This window comes from Indicator indicator, assembly GCF_027791375.1.
Source record: "Indicator indicator isolate 239-I01 chromosome Z unlocalized genomic scaffold, UM_Iind_1.1 iindZ_random_scaffold_45, whole genome shotgun sequence".
NCBI lineage: Eukaryota > Metazoa > Chordata > Aves > Piciformes > Indicatoridae > Indicator > Indicator indicator.
This window is the reverse complement of record NW_026539138.1, coordinates 427,712-449,569: the sequence shown is the minus strand read 5'-3', so window position 1 is coordinate 449,569 and position 21,858 is coordinate 427,712. Positions and strand designations below refer to the sequence as shown.

At 50.5% G+C, this 21,858-nt stretch overlaps 1 protein-coding gene across 1 annotated transcript in view; it reads right to left on the bottom strand.

Moving 5' to 3' along the window:
* Positions 1-20,318, bottom strand: part of LOC128979933 (ciliary neurotrophic factor receptor subunit alpha) — a 71,597-nt gene extending 51,279 nt beyond the window's left edge. The window contains exons 1-2 of the mRNA XM_054398325.1: positions 20,234-20,318; positions 11,297-11,527 (exon numbers count right to left, since the gene is read on the bottom strand). Of these exons, the coding sequence (XP_054254300.1) occupies positions 11,297-11,527; positions 20,234-20,318 (316 nt within the window). The remainder of the gene's footprint in view (positions 1-11,296; positions 11,528-20,233) is intronic.
* Between the last annotated feature and the right edge of the window lie 1,540 nt (positions 20,319-21,858).

Below are 21,858 nucleotides of genomic sequence, written 5' to 3'. Positions count from 1 at the left end.
AAAAGCTGCATGTCACTACCAACACTTGCAGCAAGGAACAGCCTGGTGCTCTTGCACAGCCCCCCAACCTAGCAGGGTTCTTCCACCTCTTTGCACTAATATGAATAACAGGGGTGGCCATGGGACCAGGTACCTTCATCCATGCACTCTACTTCAGGAAATGTGCAGGGATATGATTTTGGACATTCTTTCACCATTTATGCAGCAGGTCAAGCAGAGGTATGGGAATTTACCCCTCCCCAGGCTTCACAGCTCCATCTCCTTGCTGCAGACTGGGACTTACTGTAGGGAGCAGAAGGAAACAGAAGTAAACCCTCATGCCAGCCAGCCATGCTTAAGCCAGCTCTACCTTATTTAGCTGAGGAGCAGGAGAAGGAAGAGGTATGGGAGGAAAGGCTAGATGATGGAGACTGTGGCAGAAAGGGGAGCAGGTGTGGAGGTTGCCCATGAGCAATGCATCCAGGTCGGTTGCCCATGGGCTGTCCCACTTCTTGTTGCGATGAAGAAGCACCCAGTCCTGTGTTACCAGTGTGCTGCTCCTCTGGGGTGGGCTGCAGAGGGTGGGAGCCCAGGGACTTGGGGGTACAATCCAGCACACTCCAGCTGGGAAGCCACGTAGAATGAGGAGGGCACTGGTCTGGTTTCTATGCCCAGTTGTATGGATTTGGGATATTGCTCCCTATTCTGTGTCTCAGTTTCCTCTTCTGCCTTTTCACTTAGGCTCTGACTCCCCTGCACCCTAGTGAGGGGCACTTCTCTCTGGCAGGGGTGGGAAATGGGAAGTGGCAGAGGTGGGTGGGGAATGCGAGGTGGCAGGGGCTGCCCTGTGTCCCCAGGGCAGCACTGGAATCTGGACCCTCGGATTTCACTAGAGGAAAGGCAGGAACAGGAGGAAGAAATAGACGAGGCAAAAAAACCTTTGCAGAGGGCTGTTGCCTGTGGCTGGTGACTCAGTAAAGTCAGCCAAACAGGGGAAGGGGAGCATCTTGGGTCCACAGGCAGAGAGCAGAGATGAATCCATCACTGGAGTTCTAATCATTAGTCAAGCAGGAGCTATAAAGGTGCCTCTCTTTGCAAAGGCACATCCAAACCCTCTGTATACTATCTTTCAAGCAACAAGCTGCCTGCTGGGCCATGAACCCACACCTCAGTACACACAGGGCTGCTGCAGCGTGTGGGCAGCGAGGCACAGGTACGCACGGGCAGGTTGTCATGCCCCAGACCAACAGCTGCACAGAAACACCTGCAAGAGCACCTTTCTGCCCAGCACCCTCTGCTCTGTGCTCAGGCAAATCTCTGTGCAGCACTGGATGCTTCGGGCCCTCACCTCCCTGCAGTGACGGCTTTGGGAGCACAAATCACCTTGGGCACCTCTCCAGAAGTGAGCATTGGGACCTGTGGGCTATGCCATCTGCTTGCCCCCCGCCATCAGAGGCAGGAATTCAGTGAGGCAGCTATTACATCAAAAATTGAATGGCACCACACCATCTCCAAAAACATGAATTCCCTTACATATAATGTATTCATAACTCCATGGCTCCATCCTTCCAGAGTCCTCAGGCACTGGCTTGGACAAACACAGGCTGCACAGCATCCAGAATGAAGAAAGAAGCCAAAAGGCAGAGAGCTGCTCACAGCCCTCTGCTTTCTTCCTTGACTTAAGGGGATGGGGTGCATGCACCTGCAAAATCTGACATCCCATACTGTGCAAGGCTACTCCTTTTGGAACACACACTGAGTTGGGGTGTGCTCAGCACACACTAGAAGGCTGTAGCAAGGAAAAACATCTGGGGTTGTGAGCACTTGGAACAAGGCAGTCCAACATGAATAAAAACACAGCACCAAGGTCTGGCTCCTAGCCTCCCTGTGGTTTCCTGGCATGGACCCATTGAGTGATTTCCTGGTCTCCAGAGATGAACAGCAGCACACATCTCCTCTCCCTATACATCTGAGTTCAGCCACACAGGACGCCAAGCTTCCTCTGTGGACCTGACTGTTGCCAGCCCTAGTTTTGTGGTCATTTTCTCCTCCACATCTCTCTGGGCAAACTGCAGCTCTGGGAAGCCACTGCAGGTCCCTGTTGCATGAGGTTCTCTGCAGGTACTGTTGGGCTCTGTCTCTGTCCTCACAGCAGGACCAGATTTCCCTGTGCTGCTTGGCAGAGAAGGTCATTGTTGCTCACTTGCTTTTGGCAAATGTTCTGCACCTCTGTCCCTCCCCTGTATCACCAGAAGCCTGGCTGTCCCACCTGGTACCCTCTGAGCTGGTGGGGAGAGGAACCAACAGCCTGGCATTAGCCACAACTGGACATGGCAGGCTGTGCATAGCTACCATCAGTGCAGAGACAGTCCTAGAGAGAAAAAACAATGGCCTAGGGATGGTACCATAAAACGTTTTAACAAAGCATTTTGCTCCCTCTCCCCACCATCCAAACTCATGCAAACACTGTCTTGTTTAGTTGGCAGCAAATGATAAAGACCCCCAGGGAGCAGAGGAGGGGGAGAAAAGGGACATCTGTTTAGAGCATTTCTACAACATGGCTCTCCCAGGCTATTTCTATCTCTTCTTGTCAAAATTTATCAACTGCATAATTGTTTAAACAGCATTAAAGTGCTTGGAGCAAGAGCAACTGGAAATTGTCCTGCAGTTGCCTCTGGTACCAATGCTGACAGCTTGGGAGGGGACTAGGAAGAGAAGGGATCCATCAGGCATGGGAACCCTCTGACTCCTTTTCCGGAGGGAGACACCACCCTGTCCTGCTAATGAGAGGAAAATAATCTCACTTTATTCCCAGAGCCTTTCCTAGCTTTCCAGACCCAAAACTCTGCTCCCTCTCCTCCCCACCACACGTTTACATTGCTTAATTATTTACAGCAGATGCATCAGCTTAGGAAACTATAAGGACAATGTCTTTCACACTGAAGTACACTCAACTCTGGCTTGACCTTTTTGCAGCCTCAACCAGGTCCTCCTCACTTGCCTGGGCCCTGCCACAGTTGCCAGCCATCACCAGCAGTTTAGAGAGGGATGGAGCTGGGAAAACATGAGGATTTCCTGCTGCCTGCAATCTCCTCTCCTTCCAGGTAGGAGGGATAGGGCCACAGTAGACCCCCACTGTAATGTCTTCCCATCCCTGGGGAGACTACCTGGCCTAGGTCCCTACCTGGCCACATGACAGGCAAGGGCTATACTCTGTGCTAGTGACATCGGGAGGGTTTTTTCTTTCAGCATCATCTGGGAATCATGACTGTGATTTTCTTTAAGTGCCACAGCTGTACAGAGCCATGGGTGGAGAGGGAAAAGCAACATCCACACACAAAGCATAGACATTGGGATAATCTTCCAAGGGAAGTAGCTGATTCCCCTACACTGAACAGTTTTAAGACTCAGCTTGACATGGTGCTGGGTCATCTCTTTTAAACTATATTATCATCTAGAAAAGTTGGACTAGATGATCCTTGAGGTCTCTTCCAACCAGGCATTCTGTGATTCTGTGCACCCTTTGCTCCCTACCCTGTGGCTGCAGTGACAGGAGGTGACTGCATCCTGGCTGGTCCTTCCTGTCCCAGAGCCCCCTTGAAGCTGGGGACCCACCACCGGCAGGCAGCAGGAAGCTTATGACAAATATTTTGACAAGGGGTACTTAAGAGCCGCCGAGACTAAATCCTTCCTGGTGCAGAGGCCAGTGTGTGTCTCCTCCACTCCTGGCAGGCACAGTCCTCCACCAGCCAAAGAGGCTTTGTTCTCCCAGCCTGGGCATCCCTAATTCACAGAACTGTGAAGCAGGGGCCCTTGGAAGCTGTTTAGACTGGACTTGGGCTTCTTTAATTATAGGGCTGTTTTGTCATGTTAAGGAGGATAAACAAACCTCAGGAGAGTGGGAGAAGGCTCCACCCAGGACAGGGAACACTGTGCTGCTGCACGCAGCCTTCAGCGTTTGTGCTAGGCAAGGAATAGAATGGGGACGGTTTCCCAGGAAGCTGCCATGCCCCAAAGCCATTTTTCCTCTTCAGTTCAGCAGCTGCTGGGACAGGGCATGGGGGAGGAGACAGGGTGCCCTCCTGCCCCATCCCATACTGTAGGAAGGGATGTGCAGTGAGCCTCTGAGCTTGCTTCACTCATAGGTCCAAAGCCTGGGACACTGCTAGGTGTTCACCAAGAAGGTCCTTACACTTTGAGCAGCCTCTCCTTAATGGATGCTCTATTCCTGCCTCCATGTGATCACTGGTAACCATAGCATACTCTTATCTCTGCCCTCCCCTGGGGAATGTGCTGGCAAGGGTGTGACCATGTCCTCCACTCATCAGTGCTCTCATGCCATACAGATCTCCTGTCAGGACTCTAGTGAAGCTATGAACTCTCCAAAGCACCCAATCCAGCATGAGCAATTTGGTCAGTGGGGCTAACCATGGGGCCACATCGCTTCAGCTACCAGACTCACCCTGGGACATGGGATCTCACACATGCTGGCTATCTCCCAGACAGGCTCATCCCTTGGACAGGGGCTCCGTGGGCCTCAGTGAGCCAGGGCACAGGCACTACTAGCACTGTGGCCCCACCCCCCATGTCCCAGCACCTAACAAATGCCACGTGCCACTCCATTTGCCCCAGCACTGCACGCTCCTCGCTGCCCCCAGCTTCCCTGAACGAAGCCGGGGGCCGCAAGGATAGGAGAGAGAATATTTTTATTGTTTCTGACACTGGCTGCCCCAGATTATCATATTTTATGTAGCAAGCCAAAGAAGCATCACTCTGCTATGCTGCAGCTGGGCAGGCTGCCCAGTCCAGCAAAGGGAAGGATGGGAGAAATGTAGCAGGGCGCGGGTGCATGCAGGCATAGGGGGCAAGCGTGTGAGTGGTGCACAACAGGCAGGCCACGGGGCACAGCTCCATTCAGCCCTTCCTGCTGTGGCATGGTCGCCTGCGTCGGGCTGGACAGGGCAGAAAGGTCACCTGCTGCCTGCAAATGTGTTTGTTTTTCTAGTCCAGCTCCTAATTTGATTAGGACTAATTGCATTTGGGAGCGTGGTGGGGGTTTTGGGTGGGTTGGTTGGGGTTTTTTTTGGCTTTCTCCTTAAAAAGCTGTGATGGCAATATGCATACTGTTACCCAGCATGCCTTTTCAGCTCCCAGCTGGGCCAAGACCCAAAATCTGGGCACAGGAAGAAAAGTTCATTTGCTGAGTTTTCCCAGCTGCAAACAAACAGCTCAGCACAGACAGGGAGTGATTGGAGAGCCTACATGCATCATGAAATAAAGCTGAAGTTCAATGAACAAAGCAATCCTGGAAGTCTGCTTGGCCTCATCTGTAACACAGCCTTCCCAGGACTTTTGGGAAATGGGGGGGGTGATGTTTGTGTGTGAAGCCTCCCAAGAGCCACTGCACCTACCCAGCTCCCAGTACCACAGGCATGTGGGGAAGAACTAACCACACGGGTAGGAATAAACTAAAATAAGCTTTGGGATGCATCTCCCAGCGCTGGAATATCATCAGGTGCTTACATTTCCTAGTTACATCCCTGCCATAGGTTTGGTACAGGTTAAGGTAGTCCTGCCTCAAGGACTGCCTGGGCAGAGCCTCAGGGCTGACCATGCACAGGGCTGTTCCCAAGGGGCAGGAGCACATCTGGAGGGTGAGAGGGATGAATTTCAGGGGTGGGTGCTGCTCCCCGCCAGCTGGCCTTGGTGCCAGGGAACAGTTGCAGTCATGTTTAACTTACTACTCTTGAAATAGCCTCAGTTTACATGGCTGTGGGAAGAGATTGGATAAGTTCATTGGGGAAAAATCCATCAAAAAGACTTTTTAAAAAAAAAAACAAGTCCTGCGTCATAGATTACTGGACACAAGCAGGGAAATATCTGCATGCACTGACCCTGAGTCTGTGCTCCTTCATCAGCATCTGTGCAAGCAACAGGAGCACTGGCTCAACCTGTGGCACCCTGCTCTGAGGCAGAGGCATCATCTCTTGACTGGCTGCTGAAGCCAGTCAAATCTTTTTTCTCAATCTAATGTGCTGGCAGTGTCCGCTTGTAGTTTTTCCCTACTTCCCTATGGAAGTAGGCAGTCAGACTGGCTGCTGGTCCCTGGCACTGCCATGCTCTGCTCTTTAGCCAGTGCCCACGATGGGATGCTCATGCTTTCCCCAGTGCTGCATGCTTCTCCTGGGAAGCCAGAGATGCATGTCTTACATTGAGAGGTTGTTACTTTCTTTGTTTCTTTATTTTGAATGGTGAAAAAAAGTTATAAAAACAACGACAACAAAACAGAGATGCAAATTGCAGTCCAACCCTCCAGTTGCAGCTGGAATCCAGCTGGGAGGAAAGGGACTTCTAAGGCAGAGAAAAGGGAGGTTCTGATTATTTATTAGTGGCTGATGTTTGATCGCTCGCTAATCAGGCCAGAGAACACACTTGGGCTCTCCTGGCCTCCCTGCTCACATGTGGTTCCTGTTGCTGTGCCCCTTCCCCCCTCCCTCTCTCTGGTTTTGCTTTGTTTGTGTTTCTGTTAATTTGGTTGTTTTTCCATGTTGTTTTCCGTCAAACCGCATGTTTTTTCCTCTTTCTCTCGCCAGCCACTGCAGTGAAAGATATTGAGGAAGGAGGCCAGCCTGGAGCTGCTTGCCCTTTGCCAGTGCCTTTCCCACCATCTTCTGGGAGCCAGTACTGCCCATGGGGTAGAGCTGGGGCTAATACCGGGCTACAAGTCCCCATGACAACAGTGCAACATGGAGGCCAATTACCCTGCCTGCATCCTGACCTGTGTCCTGGCTGCTGGAGGGATTTTGACGTATTTTCTTTCTCTTGCAGACCCCAGCCCTGTCTGAACCCCAGCCCATCAGCCTCGTTAGGCAACAGGCAGAGTGAGGGTGGGTCAGCAGCGCAGTCAGCAGTGCTTTGGCATCCTCAGTACCCTCAGGCTGAGGGGCGAAAGGAGCAGTGCAAATCTGCAGAGCCGTGAGGTCAGGATGGAGATAAGCAGGTTAGAAAGGGACAGATGCCTGCCCTGGCTGCCTCCCTCCCTCCCCTCTCTGCACATAAGGCCTCCCTGCTCTCATGTGCGCTCTCCAGCTTCTGGCAGCCTTTCTGCTGTGCATTTCCACTCCTCTCTGGCCCATTAGTAGTATTTTTATAACATTCTGTAATGCACGGAGCTGTGTGCCAAACCTCAAGAGCGCATTATTTCCCAATGTCTTTGTTATATCCATCCCCAGGCCCCCCGGCCACGCGTTTCCAAATGCAGAGCTGTGGCTCATGGGGGCAGCCGGGAGCCCAGTATTGTGCTTCTGGTACCCAGAGCCTTCCTCTTTCTCCTGCCTGCTCCTGGTGCTCAGCTCTGGGCTCAGGCCAGGGATGCTCAGTGGGAAAAAAGCCCTGGCTCCATTATTTGCTGCTTCTGGCCATGCTTGGGCATCCATGGGTCTCCAAGCTGCAGAGCAAGAGATCCACCGGAGATAAAAACAGAGCATCCTGGTCCCTCTCCTGTGCTTCCCCTCCTGTTCAGCTGCCTGAAGAAAAGGAGACAGAACAACACACTGCTGCGCAGAGACTCCCAGAAGAGGCCGCTTGGGAGAAGTGCCAACCATCCATTGGGCTGCTTTGCGCTTGGGATGGTGTATATCCAAGAAATGGCTGATCTGGTAATCTTAAGGATAAGCAAGCCCATGGAGCCTGCCAAGGTGATCTGTTGATCACCCCATCCCTGGATGCACACAAATCCTCACTGTGTATGTGCCAGTCTTCCTGTCTCCGCAGGTGGTGAAACAGCCTGCCTACCCTCAGACTATTCAGCATGTTGCTGGGCTCCCAGCCACATCTCCCATGATGTGGACCTGGCTGTCAAACCCACCTGCAAAGAATCATTTGAGCTACCCTGGTCCTCCTGCCCACCTGCTGAGGCACATCAATGAGACACCTTCTTGCACTTTGTGTCTTTTGCAGCATTATGTAGCACTCTGGTCCTTCCAGCATGACATCCTCACCCCATAAATCCCCAAATCCCCACACAGTCACTGGCACATCCCACTGGAGCTCCCTGGTCCTTGTTGGGCCAGTCATTATGGGAAACACCACTGAGAGCGGTCCAAAGAGAGAGACTGAATCTCCCCATCCCACCCAGCAGCTCCCCTTTCAGTACAATCTGATCCCTTTTAGGCATTTCCTAAGCTGTGTTCCAGCTCTCATAGTAATCCACATTTTCTTGTGTTTAACTCATAATTTCCCATGCGGCATCATAGCAAATACTTCACTAAAGACAAGACAGATTACATCGACCACATTTCTGGGCTTATACAAATCAGACCCCTTATCAAAGAGAGCTATCATGTTAATCTGGCATGATGTATCCCCTGGCAAGTCTCCCTTGTATTTTGATCCCATTTTCCATTTGCCTCTGTGTCTTTAATTGCTCCTTCTTCCGAGTGTGCTGGAGAGCCCCACAGTGCTGTGGGGTCAGGCTGCCTGATATGCCTTTTTCTTTCTCTCAAGTACAGGAGACATGTTGCCTATTCCCACAGCACAGGATACCACTACTGACCTCTCTGCTGCTAATAAACAGGAGAAGTCCTCACTTGGGGATGAGGTGCTCTCCAAGCCTTCAAAGCATTGTTTTCTTTGAAGGTGCCTCCACATTGGAGGACTGTTTTCAGGTTTTATCTCCCTTCCTCTCCCCCAGCCTGCCTTGCCCTCATTCTCAGCATCGCTGCTCACTCAGCAGGGTCCATTCAGCACTGGGCTCTGCTGAGTTTACCTTTAATCTCCCCTGAAATCTGGCTGCAGAGCCAGCTCTGCTTTTCTCTCATCATTTACTCCGTATCTATATGGCTAGTCCTCCTTTTCATTTCCTCTGCAAGGTCTCACTCAGCTTGACTCCTAGTAGGGCTGCCTTTATTCCTGTGCTTGCTGACTCTGAAGACAGAGCTGACTTTGCTCATTCACACCGTTTCCTGGTCCTCATTGCTTCTCCGCTCTCTCCTCACATCATTGCTACAGCATTCTCTGCCCAGCAGTGCCCCTGCCTTGCCTGGGGGGCACGCTGCAGGTACCATCATTTATTTAATGATATCCCTACCACTTCTCTGCACGTAGCCCCAGGGGCCCTCACTGCTGCTGCTGTGATCTTTCATGTTGCCCCAATAAGAGAGGAAAATGCAGGCTCAGGCCTGTTTCCATTTATCTTCCCAAACAAAACTAGTCCAAGATCCCTCAAATCCCAGGTTTAGGCTCTCAGTACATTCAGTTGCATCACTGAAGCAATCACAGGGCCGTGCTGCAAACCTCCCATGAGCTGCTCATCTCCACCTTCATCACCATGCCCATACCCATACCCATACCCATACCCATACCCATACCCATACCCATACCCATACCCATACCCATACCATCTCCACCTCCATCTTCATCTCCATCCCCATCTCCTCCTGGGATACTCCCAAAACTGCTCCTCTTCAGCAACAGCAACACATCCAAGGAATAAAATCATGCCCCATAGAGGTAGGAAATTTGGGGGAGGTGCCAGCAGGGCATGGGAACAGCAGTGCTTGGAAATGAAATCTCAAGGAGTACATTAAATTAAAATTCAGGCAATTAAATTAATTACCACTAAAAGCATCTCACCTGATTAGTTCCTTGCATTCTTAATTGTGTTAACACCAGGCATTCACCTACTTATTTGCCACCACTGTCCTGGGGCTGGTGGACCCTGCAGTGTTCAGCTGGGTTCCTCAGCCTAGTGCTCAGAGGGCCTGTGAGTCTCCAACAAATAGGAACATGTGGTAATAGAAAGCAGCATGATTTGGACTCTAGCTGAGCAATTCCCACAAGTCCCTGAATGGATTGACAGGGATTACTATTAGCAAGGTGCTTAGCAGATGGAAGAGCTATGGCGAAGTCACAGCCATGTCACAGATGCAGAGGAGGTGGTTGGAGGCTGCAGCCCCTTCCCTGGTCCTCTTGTTTCTCCACAATCTGAGCTGAGGGCCCCCCTGCACTGGCATGGCCTGGAACCTCCCTCCAGATGGGATCTGGTGAGCATGTGTCCAAATGGAGGAGCTGTGCTGCCTCCTCCAGCTTCTGCCTGCACTGCAGCCAGCATCTGCGTCCCCTGACTCTGAGCTACCTGTGAACAGCTTCTCCTCTCCACAGCATGGCTGAGAGTCCCTGATTCTTCTGCCTTTATGTCTGCTATGCTCCCAGCCTTGACCTCTACTCGCTGCCATACCTGCCACACTGACTGCTCCTCACTCACCTGCTTCTCATGCTGCCTTTTAGCATCTTCTAGATCCCCTTCCCCTTCATTCATGTGCCACAATTCCTCCCAGCAGACCATAAACACCATGCAGTGTCCCTGATACTTGAATTTCTTCAGTCTGACCTATAGGTGCAGTGAGCCACTCCTGCCTGATGCAGGCCATGGCTGGTTCTCCTGTGACTCTCTGCCCCTGAACCATAGTCTAGGATTGAAGTGCCACCCTGGCTGTGATGTAAGATGCAGAAGGTGAGACAAGGAGCAGAGAAAAGGTCTGCCATGTCCTCCAAACCTGGGAACACATGGTCACCTACAAAATGGTGGGGCTCCCACTGGCACCTCACATCACCCTCTGCAGCAGTCACCATCCCACAGCCAGCTATGCCAGCTGGTGCCCCCAGATACCCACTGCTGCCAGTGGCAGACACTGTGATGAGAAACATGCAGTTGCTATCAGCTGTACAAACACAGCAGCCCACACAGCTGCTATCAGCTCTCAGCATCATCTGAAATACAGCACAACTCTTATCTCCCACACTGAGACCTGTGGATCAGCACATCTCATGCTTAAGATATGCAAAATGCTGGTAAACGTGCAGCTGTCCTCAAACATGCCTCTGAATAGAGGCTCCTGCAAACACACAGCCACTGCTACCACATTCTGGCTGCTCCTCTGGAACAGCCATGTTGTAATAATCCCATCCAGGACTCCTCCATCCCAGATGCAATCCTTTATGACAGCTCTGTCCTGGGTCTTTCCATCTGCATGGTGGTCATGGCACCGGGCTAGATAGAAAAGCAATAATTCCCTGCCAGACTATTCATGGATCATCAATTATCTACCAGCTTTGATGTAAAGTTGAGGGCAGGAGGGGAGTCATTCTAGCATCCTGCTGCTGGGATGACTCAGGGGAGCTTCTATGGTGGGGTGGAGCAGTCAACTATATGTTTAAAGCACAGGGATTGGTGTGGCATGAGCAGGCTGTAAGGGGTCATTATGGAAGTGAAGAGCATGGCTCTGTCCCCCTCAAAGTCACATGCTGAAGTACTCACTTCCCACCCTCAGGTAGGTCTGGTATTTAAGGTGCCAAGAGGAGCCCTCGTAGCAGGAGTACTGGCCGCTCTGCGTCAGGTCAACATTCTTCAGGATCAGGTAGGAGCCATTCAGGTGGGACTCATCGATGTCGGTGCCGTTGGCCGTCCAGGTCACAGCTGCGTCCCAGTCCATGGAGCCACACTTCATGGTCACGTCTGCACCTACCCGCTCGTACTGGATGTGGCTGTCTGTGGGGAGGGAGAGTGGAAAAACAGATAAGCACAGAGCTCCGTGGGCACAGCTGCCTTGGAGACCTGGTCTCTCATGTCTAAGAAGAGAAGGACTCAGACAGAGACTGACACTGTGTTGGTGGCCAGAGAAACCCAAGTTCTCCTTCTGGCCCCAGTAATGAGTGGTTTTAACCTTAGACTAGAGCGGACTGGCTGGCAAAGACCAATGGATCAGGATCATGAACTACCTCCATCTTCAGGATGCTTTCCTCTGATCTTTACCTTGGAGAAGACATGTCAGAGCTACACATATGAGTACCCAACCAAATGCCCCACAGCAAGGCCACACCACCAAGTCATTGCTACTCCTTCACCTATGTGATGTGTTGCAGGATGCAAACCAAACGGACACATCAGAAACTCCCAGTAGAGAGATGACAGAGCTTCAGGACTTGTCACCAGCAAATGTGAGTTATTTAGTAGTGGAGGTGGGAAGTAGGTAGCTACCCTCACATTTCCCTGCCCAGGATATCAGGTGAGAGGATTGGAACCTACCCATGCTGGGCTTTGGAAAAGGGCAGCTGTTTGGTGCATGCTATGCTGTTTGCCTCCCTGCCTGTTTTTTTCTTTGTTCTCTACAATAACACGACACCTTGCCGAGCTGGTTGATTTAGCATCTTGCTAGTGGGGCAATACAGCTCATTGGGCACCAGCTGCCTAATTGAATTTTCTCAGGTTTCTGGACAGGAGCTGGAGCTGACATTCATTAATGATCCTTAGCAACTGAATCTTTCCCGTGTTGCTGCACTGACTGTGCTGAGCAGTGTGTGGCAAGGTTAAAACCATCTGTGTGTGAGTGCATGACATAGGGTGAAGCAGGACAGGCTGATGAGTAAGGTGTTGAGTTCCTTAAAGGCTTCATCAAGCCTCTGTGCACAGAGAAGGGAGTGGTTCAGTTCTCAAAATACTCCTGGGTTTCAAAAACGCATTTGACAATGTGCTTCCCAAGGAAACCAAGTAGCTCCGACACACAAGGGCAGTCCTTGCAAGGATTTCTAGCAGTTAAAAGTCAGAAAACTAAAGCTGAGAACAAGTGGTCAGATGCGGTAGATGTCATTGGTGAAGTTCAATGGAGATCAGAGCTGGATCAAAGCTGCCCAACACCTTCATAACTCACAAGGAAAAGGGGGTTGAGGCAGTGAAAGGAGACATCATGCTGTTGAGGCTGTCAGTGCAGCCAAATTACAGCAGGGTGCAAAAGTATTCCTGAAGGACATCATGATGCAGTCCCACCAGGCAGTAACACTGTGTTGATAAATGAAGATAGATGCACACAGGGAAAATGAAGCTTTGCTTCCCCTAGGCACTCATGGTTCCAAATGAGCTGCAGCATCCACCGAAACATATCTTGGAGTCATCACACTCGCTTCCCCAAAAACATGCAAACCCAATGCTAGGAACTATTAAGAAAGGGATTGAGAACAAAACAGAAAGCATAATGCCCCAAAAGCTGTGCACAACTCTGTCCCCATGCCATTATGAGCACAGCTCAGATGAGAAGACAGCAGAGAAATGAAACAGGAATAGCAAGGGCTGGGACAGCCCCAGTGCAAGGATGGCTTAGCAAATGCACTCCCTTCATCCATAAAAGGAGACAACTGAGAGGAGATGTGATAGACACCTAAGCAATGATGGCCAACATGACGAGGATGAATAGAGAAGGACTGCCTGCTTCCTCTCCTAGTAAAGCAACGAGCAGCAAATAAAAACAAGTGCAAGCAAGTGTGACCAAACTACAGAAACCCATGTCTGTAAGATGCTGTGGATGTCATCATTTGGGGGAAAATGGTAATTAAATGAATCCATAGCAGAAGACACACCCAAAGAGGTAAAACACCAAGCTGCCCAGTGAGTCTGCAGATGATGCAGGCAGCTGACGGTCGGGAGGAATGGAAGAAGCACCCCCACACACACGTTTGTCCTGCTTTTTTGTCCCTCTCTAAACATCAGCTCCTGGGTCCTTTTGATAGATTGGATCAGCCTGACACAGCCATTCCTTGCGTGAAAGAACACAGCCTAAGCCCATCTGCAAGAGAGAGAGCCCCAAGTTAGAGATGGCACTGGAGAAGCCCTAGCAGATCTAAGCCTTCCTGCAGATGGTCTTTCAGGGCACCTGCACCTGACAGGGAAACAGCACCTTTGGGGATGCTATGGGAAATGGAGTGCTAAAGAACAGATGGGGAAAATTTGGACTGTTATGGGTAAAATGCTCATGAGATGCCTCATCTCAGACTCTAACCAAGGGGTGAGGAGAAACTGCACTGATCAGACAAATGTGTTTCAAGAGTCTTAAAAAAGCTTAAACTATACACTGACAGGCAGAAAGAGGGGAGAACATCTAAGATGAGGCATCCATATGTGAAGGGGCAGCTGGAATGAATAAGGGGAAAGTAGATAAGGAGACAGACAGGCAGAAGTATGCAAGAAAGTGGATGAGTGGATGGATGAGAGAATGTGTGTGATCACAGACGGACAGCTGGCTGGATGGGCACAGATGGGATGGAGAGCAGTGTTTTAAGATGAAAGGATGAATGACTATGCAAGTGGGTGGATGGGTGGGTGGGTGGATGGATGGATGGATGGATGGATGGATGGATGGATGGATGGATGGATGGACGGACAGATGATTGGGCAGATGGGTGGATGAATAGACATAGTTTTAACAGAGAGTCTCAACACCCCTCTAATTTCTTCTGTTCCATAAGGGAAAGGCATTTTCTTTTCCCCTTTTCATCTGGCTCATGAAAAACCATTGACTCTCTTGGCCTTACACATGGGGATCTGCTCAGAGGAGACACTGGAGAAAGGCTAAGTGAATCAATGGATCTGCCTTGCCTGGCCCCTGCTTGCCCAGTGCCTTTCCCCAGGGAAAATTTGAAAGCAGGGGAAAATTCTGGGGTGCCCAGCTCTGCTTCTCAGGACTGTGGCTGTAGCTGGTGGCAGCAGAACTAAGTTGGGAAAGGGGAACAGGCACCTTGAATTATTTCCTATTTGTCCTTAAATACAGTGTAAACACATTGGCACTCATCCAGAAGGGCTGAGAGAGCCATTCCTGGAAGACAGGTCTTTGAAAGCAACGCTCCCTTTCCAAGGCGATGATTTAAAGCCCCTGACAAAGAAGAAACCCAAAGCAAAGCTTCAGAGGAGGCATTTCCCAGCCAGGTTTGCTGAAGCTCGTACTGGAGCCAAGTCAGGCCTCCACATCCCTCCTGCCCTGTGGCAGACTCTGGAGTTCCATCTAATGACACTGCCATGTGAACATGGAGTAGCCTCTCTGAGAAGAATCACCATGGGGACAACCCTTCCTGACCCACTCAACCCCACTGAAACAGTCCTGTCTTGTGTTGTGGCCACCAGTTCTGCTTTGTGATGGTAATGGGCAAGGGTGACCACAGATTTTACTGACAGCCTCCTCTTCCTGCAGACTGGATATGGGCAGGACCTCCTCCTTCCAGCCCATTCAGAGCCTCACTGCTCCTTCAAACCAGGAGGGGAGGGATTTTTGCCCACCCTCCTGGTCATCATATCACTGGAAGTAGAAGGCCAGGGCTGCTGCATTGACTGGTGGCATGTGCAGGATACAGGCCCATAGACAGAGGCTGAAGGTCAGGTGGCTTGAGCTGGACATGGAGGAAAACTTACTTGCCATGAGGGTAGTGCAGCCCTGGGACAGGTGTCCATAGACAGCAGGGATCTCTATCCTTGGAGCTTGCCAGGGCTCTGTTGACAAAGCCATGGCTGATCTGGTTTGCTGTTGAGGATAGTCTTATTCTGAGTAGGACAGTAGACTAGATATCTCCAAAGATGCCTTCCCACAACACTGCTGCAATCACTGGCTAGAATTGACACTGAGATGTGCTGCCTTGTCCCTGCACCACCCTGCTTCTCCAAAGTATGCCTCTTCTTGGGTTGGCTGACAGTACAGAGGTGAAACACATATGAGGGAAAGGTTGCGATGCTGCACCTCCACCAGTCACATGCCTCTTAGCATCCAATCCCACTGTGTCAGCGTGAGCTGAAATTCCACCCCCCCCCGCCCCCCCAGGGTAACTCAGTCTAGCTACTCAGTCAGGGTAACCAGGCTAGCTCAGTCTGGAAGCGAATGAAAGCTGAGCAAACCATCACACCCACCAAAGACCATATCCTCTGCTTCAGCACAGCATGCTGGACAGGAACAGCATGGCTTACAACATAAAGCCCCAGAGCTGGAGAGGAGCCATAGTGATGCATAATGTGGGTAGAAATCACAACTTAACCTACAGCCCTGCAAAGCTTCAGCAGAGGGAAGAGGAGAGCCACCTGCAGAACAGACACACACAGAGCTCCCATCAGTGGACCTGGGGCAACTGGGTGAAACAAGCTGTGAGCTGCCATGCTGTCCTCCTAGAATTATAGAATTATTTAGATTGGAAAAGATCCTTAAGCTCGTTGAGTCCAACCGTAAACCTAGCACTGCAAAGTCCACCACTAAAACATATCCCTAAGCACGACATCTGCATGTCTTCTAAATACCTCCAAAGATAGTGACTCCATCACTTCCACGAGAAGCCTATTCCAGTGCCTTGCAATCCTTTTGGTGAAGAAAGTTTTCCTAATATCCAACCTGAATCTCTGCTGGCACAAGCAGAGGCTGTTTCCTCCTAGTAAAGGCAAGTGACAACTCGATGATGCGATTTGTGCAACTGCAACAGAATGGGCACCAGTGAAAAACTGGTCCGGTTGAGAGACACAAAGAGAAGATGAAACAAAGCAGCTGAGACTTGAGACCTGTGGGAACGTGTTTGATGCCTCCCAAACCCATCCTGCTCATCTTAACCTCCTCAACAGAGAAGCTTGTGATCCTTATTTTCCTTCTTCATGAATCTTGACCTGCTTCACAGAATCATAGAATGATAGAATGGATGAGGTTGGAAGACACCTCTGGAGATCACCTAGTGCAACCACCCCTGCTAATGCAGGCACACCTAGATCAGTTTGCAAAGGAACACAACCAGGCAGGTTTTGAAAGTCTGCAGAGAAGACTACACAACCTCTCTGGGCAGCCTATTTCAATGCTCCATCACCCTCACAGTAAAAAAGTGTCTTCTTAATTTCAAGTGTTATCTCCTGTGTCCTTATTTGTATCCATTGCCCCATGTCCTATTACTGGCCACCACTGAAAAGAGCCCAGCCCCATACTCTTGACTTCCAGCCTTTAGACGGAACCATGGATAAGATCTCCTCTTAGTCTTCTCCAGGATGAAGAGCCCCAGGTCTCTCAGATGCTCCAATCTCCTAATAATTTTTGTGGCCCTCCATTGGACTCTCTCCAGTGGTTCACTGTCTCTCTTGAAGCCCAGAATTGGACATAATACTCCAGGTACGACCTCACAAGGGCCCAGCAAATGGGAAGAAGAACATCCATTGACCTGCTGGACACTCTCTTCTTAATGGACCCCAGAATACCATTGGCCTTCTTGGCCATGAGGACACATTAGTGGCTCACGGTGAACTTCTTGTCCACAGGAACTCCCAGGTCCTTCTATGCAGAGCTCTTTGCAGCAGGTCAGCCCAGTTCTCCAGCTTGTCCACGCCTCACTGAATTGCAACACAGCCTTCTGGCGTGTCAGCCACTCCTCCTAGTTTTGTTACACCCTGTTCTTTCCTCCAGGTCATTGATGAATATGTTGAACAAAACTGGACCCAGTACTGACCTCTGGGGAACACCACTAGCCACAGGCCTCCAACTAGACCCTGCACCATTGATCACAATCCTCTGAGCTTTGCCCCTCAGCCAGTTCTCAATTTACCTCACTGACCACTCATTTAACTCACAACTTCCTAAGCTTCCCTCTGAGGATGTTATGGGAGACAGCATCAAAAGCCTTAACAAAGCTGAGGTAGATCTACTGCTCTCCCCTTATCTATCCAGCTGGTATCACCATCATAGATGGCTATCATATTGGTCAAGCATGATTTTCCCTTCATGAATCCACACTGACTGTTCCTGATAATCTTCTCATGATGCCTAGAGATGACCCCCAAATGAGCTCTTCCATCACCTTTCCAGGGGTGGAGGTGAGGCTGACTGTCCTGTATTGTCCTGGGTCCTCCTTTTTGCCCTTTTGGCTTTCCTCCAGTCCTCAGGCACTTCTCCAGTTCTCTATGACCTTTCAAAAATGATGGAGAGTGATGTGAATTGAGACTGCAAGGGCAACAACACAGAAAAATCTTGCAGACCTGAGCACTGCTCTGGCCTGGGCCATGCTGAGAAGGAGCAAAACTCCTCTTGGGATCCTTCATCTCCACTGGCTGCTCTCCTGTTCCTGCCTAGACTTTCATCCTGCCAGCATGGACAGCTGCCAGGGTAAGCATGCCACCAGGCACTGCCCAATGCAGCATGCACAGAGCTGCAACATGGATGTGGCCACAGATGTCTGTGCCCAGATGCCCAAGGGGTCTTTTCAGCAGCAAGTAGAGGAAGTGGAGAAGACAGTTTGCATTCCTGGCATCAGTGCTCACCACAGCCCCTCAATGAGGCTCTTTGTGCCAGGGTCCATTGGAAGCCAACCTCCAGCACACAGAGGCCAAAACCACTTTCATTGTCACAGTGATTTGCAGGCAGTCAGGGCCAAGACTCTTTCCCAGATCCGCCTGCCCAAATGCAGCACAGGGTTGTTGCTGACATAAGCAGAGAGTGAGCAGGTCTGGAGACAGACACAAACAGTCTTCTCTGCAGGATGCACAGTCTCTGGCTCAATCCCTCTTTTGCAGATGATGAAACTGAGGCAGTGGGAAAAGACATGTCCTCTCTTCCCTCCACAGAATGTGGAGCACTTCTGCAGTGGGATGGAGAACGACACAGGTGCCTTTGAACAGAGAGGCCTTTGCATAACCTCATTAGCCTTTGTACCTCCCTAAACAACTAGCCACAAATAAACATCTCAGCAGCTAATTAGCTCTCTGTGCATGTGTTCATAAATTATACATTTCATATTTACATAGCCTAGGGGTGATGTTGAGAGCTTCCTAAGCAGTTAAACTGACAAGGTCTCGCACCCTGCAGCTTCCCATGGTAAATTAGATGAATAAACCCACAGGAGACAAGCAGGGATCCCCAGAGGGTGGAGAGGGCAAGGAGAAATAGAGGTGGCCTGACTATATCCCCTCTGGAGGCGGGGGGGCATTCCTGGCCTTCTCCAGCTATTGGACTGAGTGGTGGCACAAACTTGTGGCTTTTCTTTAGCTCCAGCACCCATGCTCACCAGCCTGAGCAGCACCAACCACATCTGAGAATGCCAGTGGCTCCAGTCCTGTCCGCAGCTTCATGTCCCTAAGGTCTGCCCTTCTTGAGATGAAACAGCCTCTAGCACTGGAGAGGGTTTCCTGGCACACCAGCTTCCTGAGGCATCTTTGATCTCCTCACATGTATTCCATGTGTGCTGCTTGGTCTTTGCATAGCAGAAACCTCCCCTTCAAGGAGAAGGAATTTCATGCTCTAGTAGGCAGTTCTTCCACAAGTGATTTAAAACAAGATACATCTTTGTAAGGAAACAGGCATAATTAAGTGTCATTGATGTAGCCAAAGATAAGGACCATTCCAAGTTAATTTTGTCCATTAACGAAAAATTGTGGCAAGCAGAGCCCATATTTGTTTGCTCTATATTGGTAAATCCCTGGAGTCAGCAGCTTTGCTCTCTTGACAAGAAAAAATAATTAGCAAGAAACTTTAATTAAGAGGTAACAGAAGGGTGCTAAAGGACTTACACTTAATCACTCCATGATAGCCTGGAAGCAGACCTCAGTTTATTTCAGGGATGTTGTAAATGAGGCACTTTTTCCCTCTGACATGCTAGGGTCAGGACAAGCTCCAGGGCAGGAGACCTTCTTCCCTCAGCCTGGATGTGACTACAAAATTTCCTCCTGTGAGGGCCGGCAAAGCCCTGCAGCCCCTAGTAAAAGTCTCTTCCAGCTCTGCAGCAGCCCACCACCACTCTGCAGCTGAGTGCACCTCCCTCTGCAACTCATAGCCTGCTAGGGATGTCCATTGAGAGGTGAAAAGGGCCTTCATGGCCCTCATAGTGCTCAGCTGCAAGAGGCTGACGATTCTTCCATGAAACTTAATGCATTATCTACTGTAATCAAATATGCCATTGCCACAAATGATAATCCATGCCACAGGCTCCCTGCTGAACCTGATGGTCCAGCAGTGGGGAGGTGTGGTCCCTGCTCTGCTACAAGCTGTCCCTGAGACTGAGCTTCAGGTGGCATGGTCAGGATGGCAGCACAGTCAGGATGATGGCACTTAACATGGACCATGCACAGGGGCCACGAGGCTACACAGTGGCAGGACACAAGCACCCTCCTGGAGAGAAAACACAGTGCTAAACCTTGTGGGAAACCACAGAACAGAGACCCACAGCTGGAAGCAGAAGCAACACAAACTCGCAGCAGAAGCAAGGGCCAAGTTCTTGCTGCAGCACTGGCTCAGCCCCAAGGGATGTGGCAGCTCCCCATGCCTTGTGGGCTGTGGTCCCGTGCTGAGCCCTGGCTGGGAGACATGGCAGCAGGATGAGGGAAGCTGCCTTAGCAGACAAGCAATTCCAGTGTCATTTTTCGGCTTGTATCACATCAGCAAACTGGCTGAATCAATGGCTTTGTCCCCATCAGAGTACCAGATCTCACCAGAGCACAGTGTGCCCTCCCTGTGCCGGGACAGAAGTGCTATGTCTGTCTCATACCAGCCTTGGTGCATTTTCAGCAGCCCCATGTTGGGGTGAAACATCTCAAGCACCTCTTTAGATGTGACAAACCACATCAGCCCAGATCATCATGCTGCTAGTGCTCCTTGCTGTGAGCCACAAGGGCTCCATGTCAGAGGCACCTCTCTTTCCCTGCATGACATCACATCCAGCTCCTGCAGGCAGTAGCAGGGGCTGAACAGCAGTGTGTTGCACCAGCACCAACTTGTCCCTGGCTGAAGGGAACAAGCAAACCTGTGAAGAGCAACCAAGTCCATTCTGTTTCAATAACAGAATCTCCCCAGCCAAGCATGATTAGGAAACTCCAAAAAAACCTGTCTTTTCCCATGGCTTCAGGGTAGGACTGAGCTTTGCCAGAGGGTGCTAATGGTGGTGTGTACCCATCTGCAATGGTTGCATACCATTAGTACTGATTGTTTTGTGTTGCCACAGGAAGGACTAGGAGAAGATGCACCTCTGCTCCTACTTCTTTTCTGTCCTTGTTGCTCTGTGGCAGAAAGGTTGGGATGCTGTTGAGCTGGTGATCTTGACTTTTTTATCCTCAGAGACTTTGTTCTTGCTTCCCAGAAGGGGACCTGAGCTCATGTGTTCATCTGTTTTCCAGCAAGAGATTTTGGAAAGACCTTCATGTGGATGACCTAGCTCTTCTAGACTAAAAATGCCTCTGTCCTGTGACTCCAAGTGCTCTCCTTGCTGGGACAGGCTGATCTATGACACCATTTTCATCCTAGGGCAAAAGGAAGGCTGGATGGGACCTGGCTCACTTGGCTGCCTTCCAAAGTCAACATGAGATGAGTCATCCTGAGGAAGAGTGTCTGGTGAAGCAGCAACTCCTCCAGGCCCTGTGTCCACATCACAGGTGCCCAAACATGTAGGGCAGTATGATATAGAGGGGAAGGTGTTGGAAGGCCAGAGGGAGATAAATGGCACTAAATGGAACCAGCACACAGCAGAAAAATCCCACCACTACACTCCAAGCTGGGCTTACTTGTGCCTACACCCTTTACCCTTCACTGCCAAGTGCCTGGTGTTAGCACCACGGATGAATTAAAGGCTTGTTTTCTGGTCCTGCTTTTTCATGCAGGCAGGACAAATTACTCGAGACCACACAAAAAAGTGCTTAGATCAGGCTTTTCAATGCCGTTTAAGGGGAAATCAATACGACCTGGAGTTAGGAGCCCAGATCACAGCCCTAACCACAAGCAAGGCTCACTGTGGTGCAGCAGCAGCGCAAAGACACTGGTATTTACTGAGCTCTGGGGAGGCAAGCAGAGCCAGACAGAAACACCAGGATGCCTCACACCCCACTGACCACAAGCTGCCCTTGAAGGCTGCTGCACAGCACATGCTGCCTGTGGCTGCTTGCCAATGCCCACGTGCCTGCCCTCCAGTAACTGCTGCCCCTGCAGCAACACACTGGGAGCGAGTGCTGTTTGTTCTCGTAACGACCCAGCTCCCACTCCAGCCCTCTCAGGGCTCTGGATTAGCATCAGGCATGGTGCAGTATTTTTTTTATTAGCACAGAATTATGGAAGTCAGAGGCGTAAA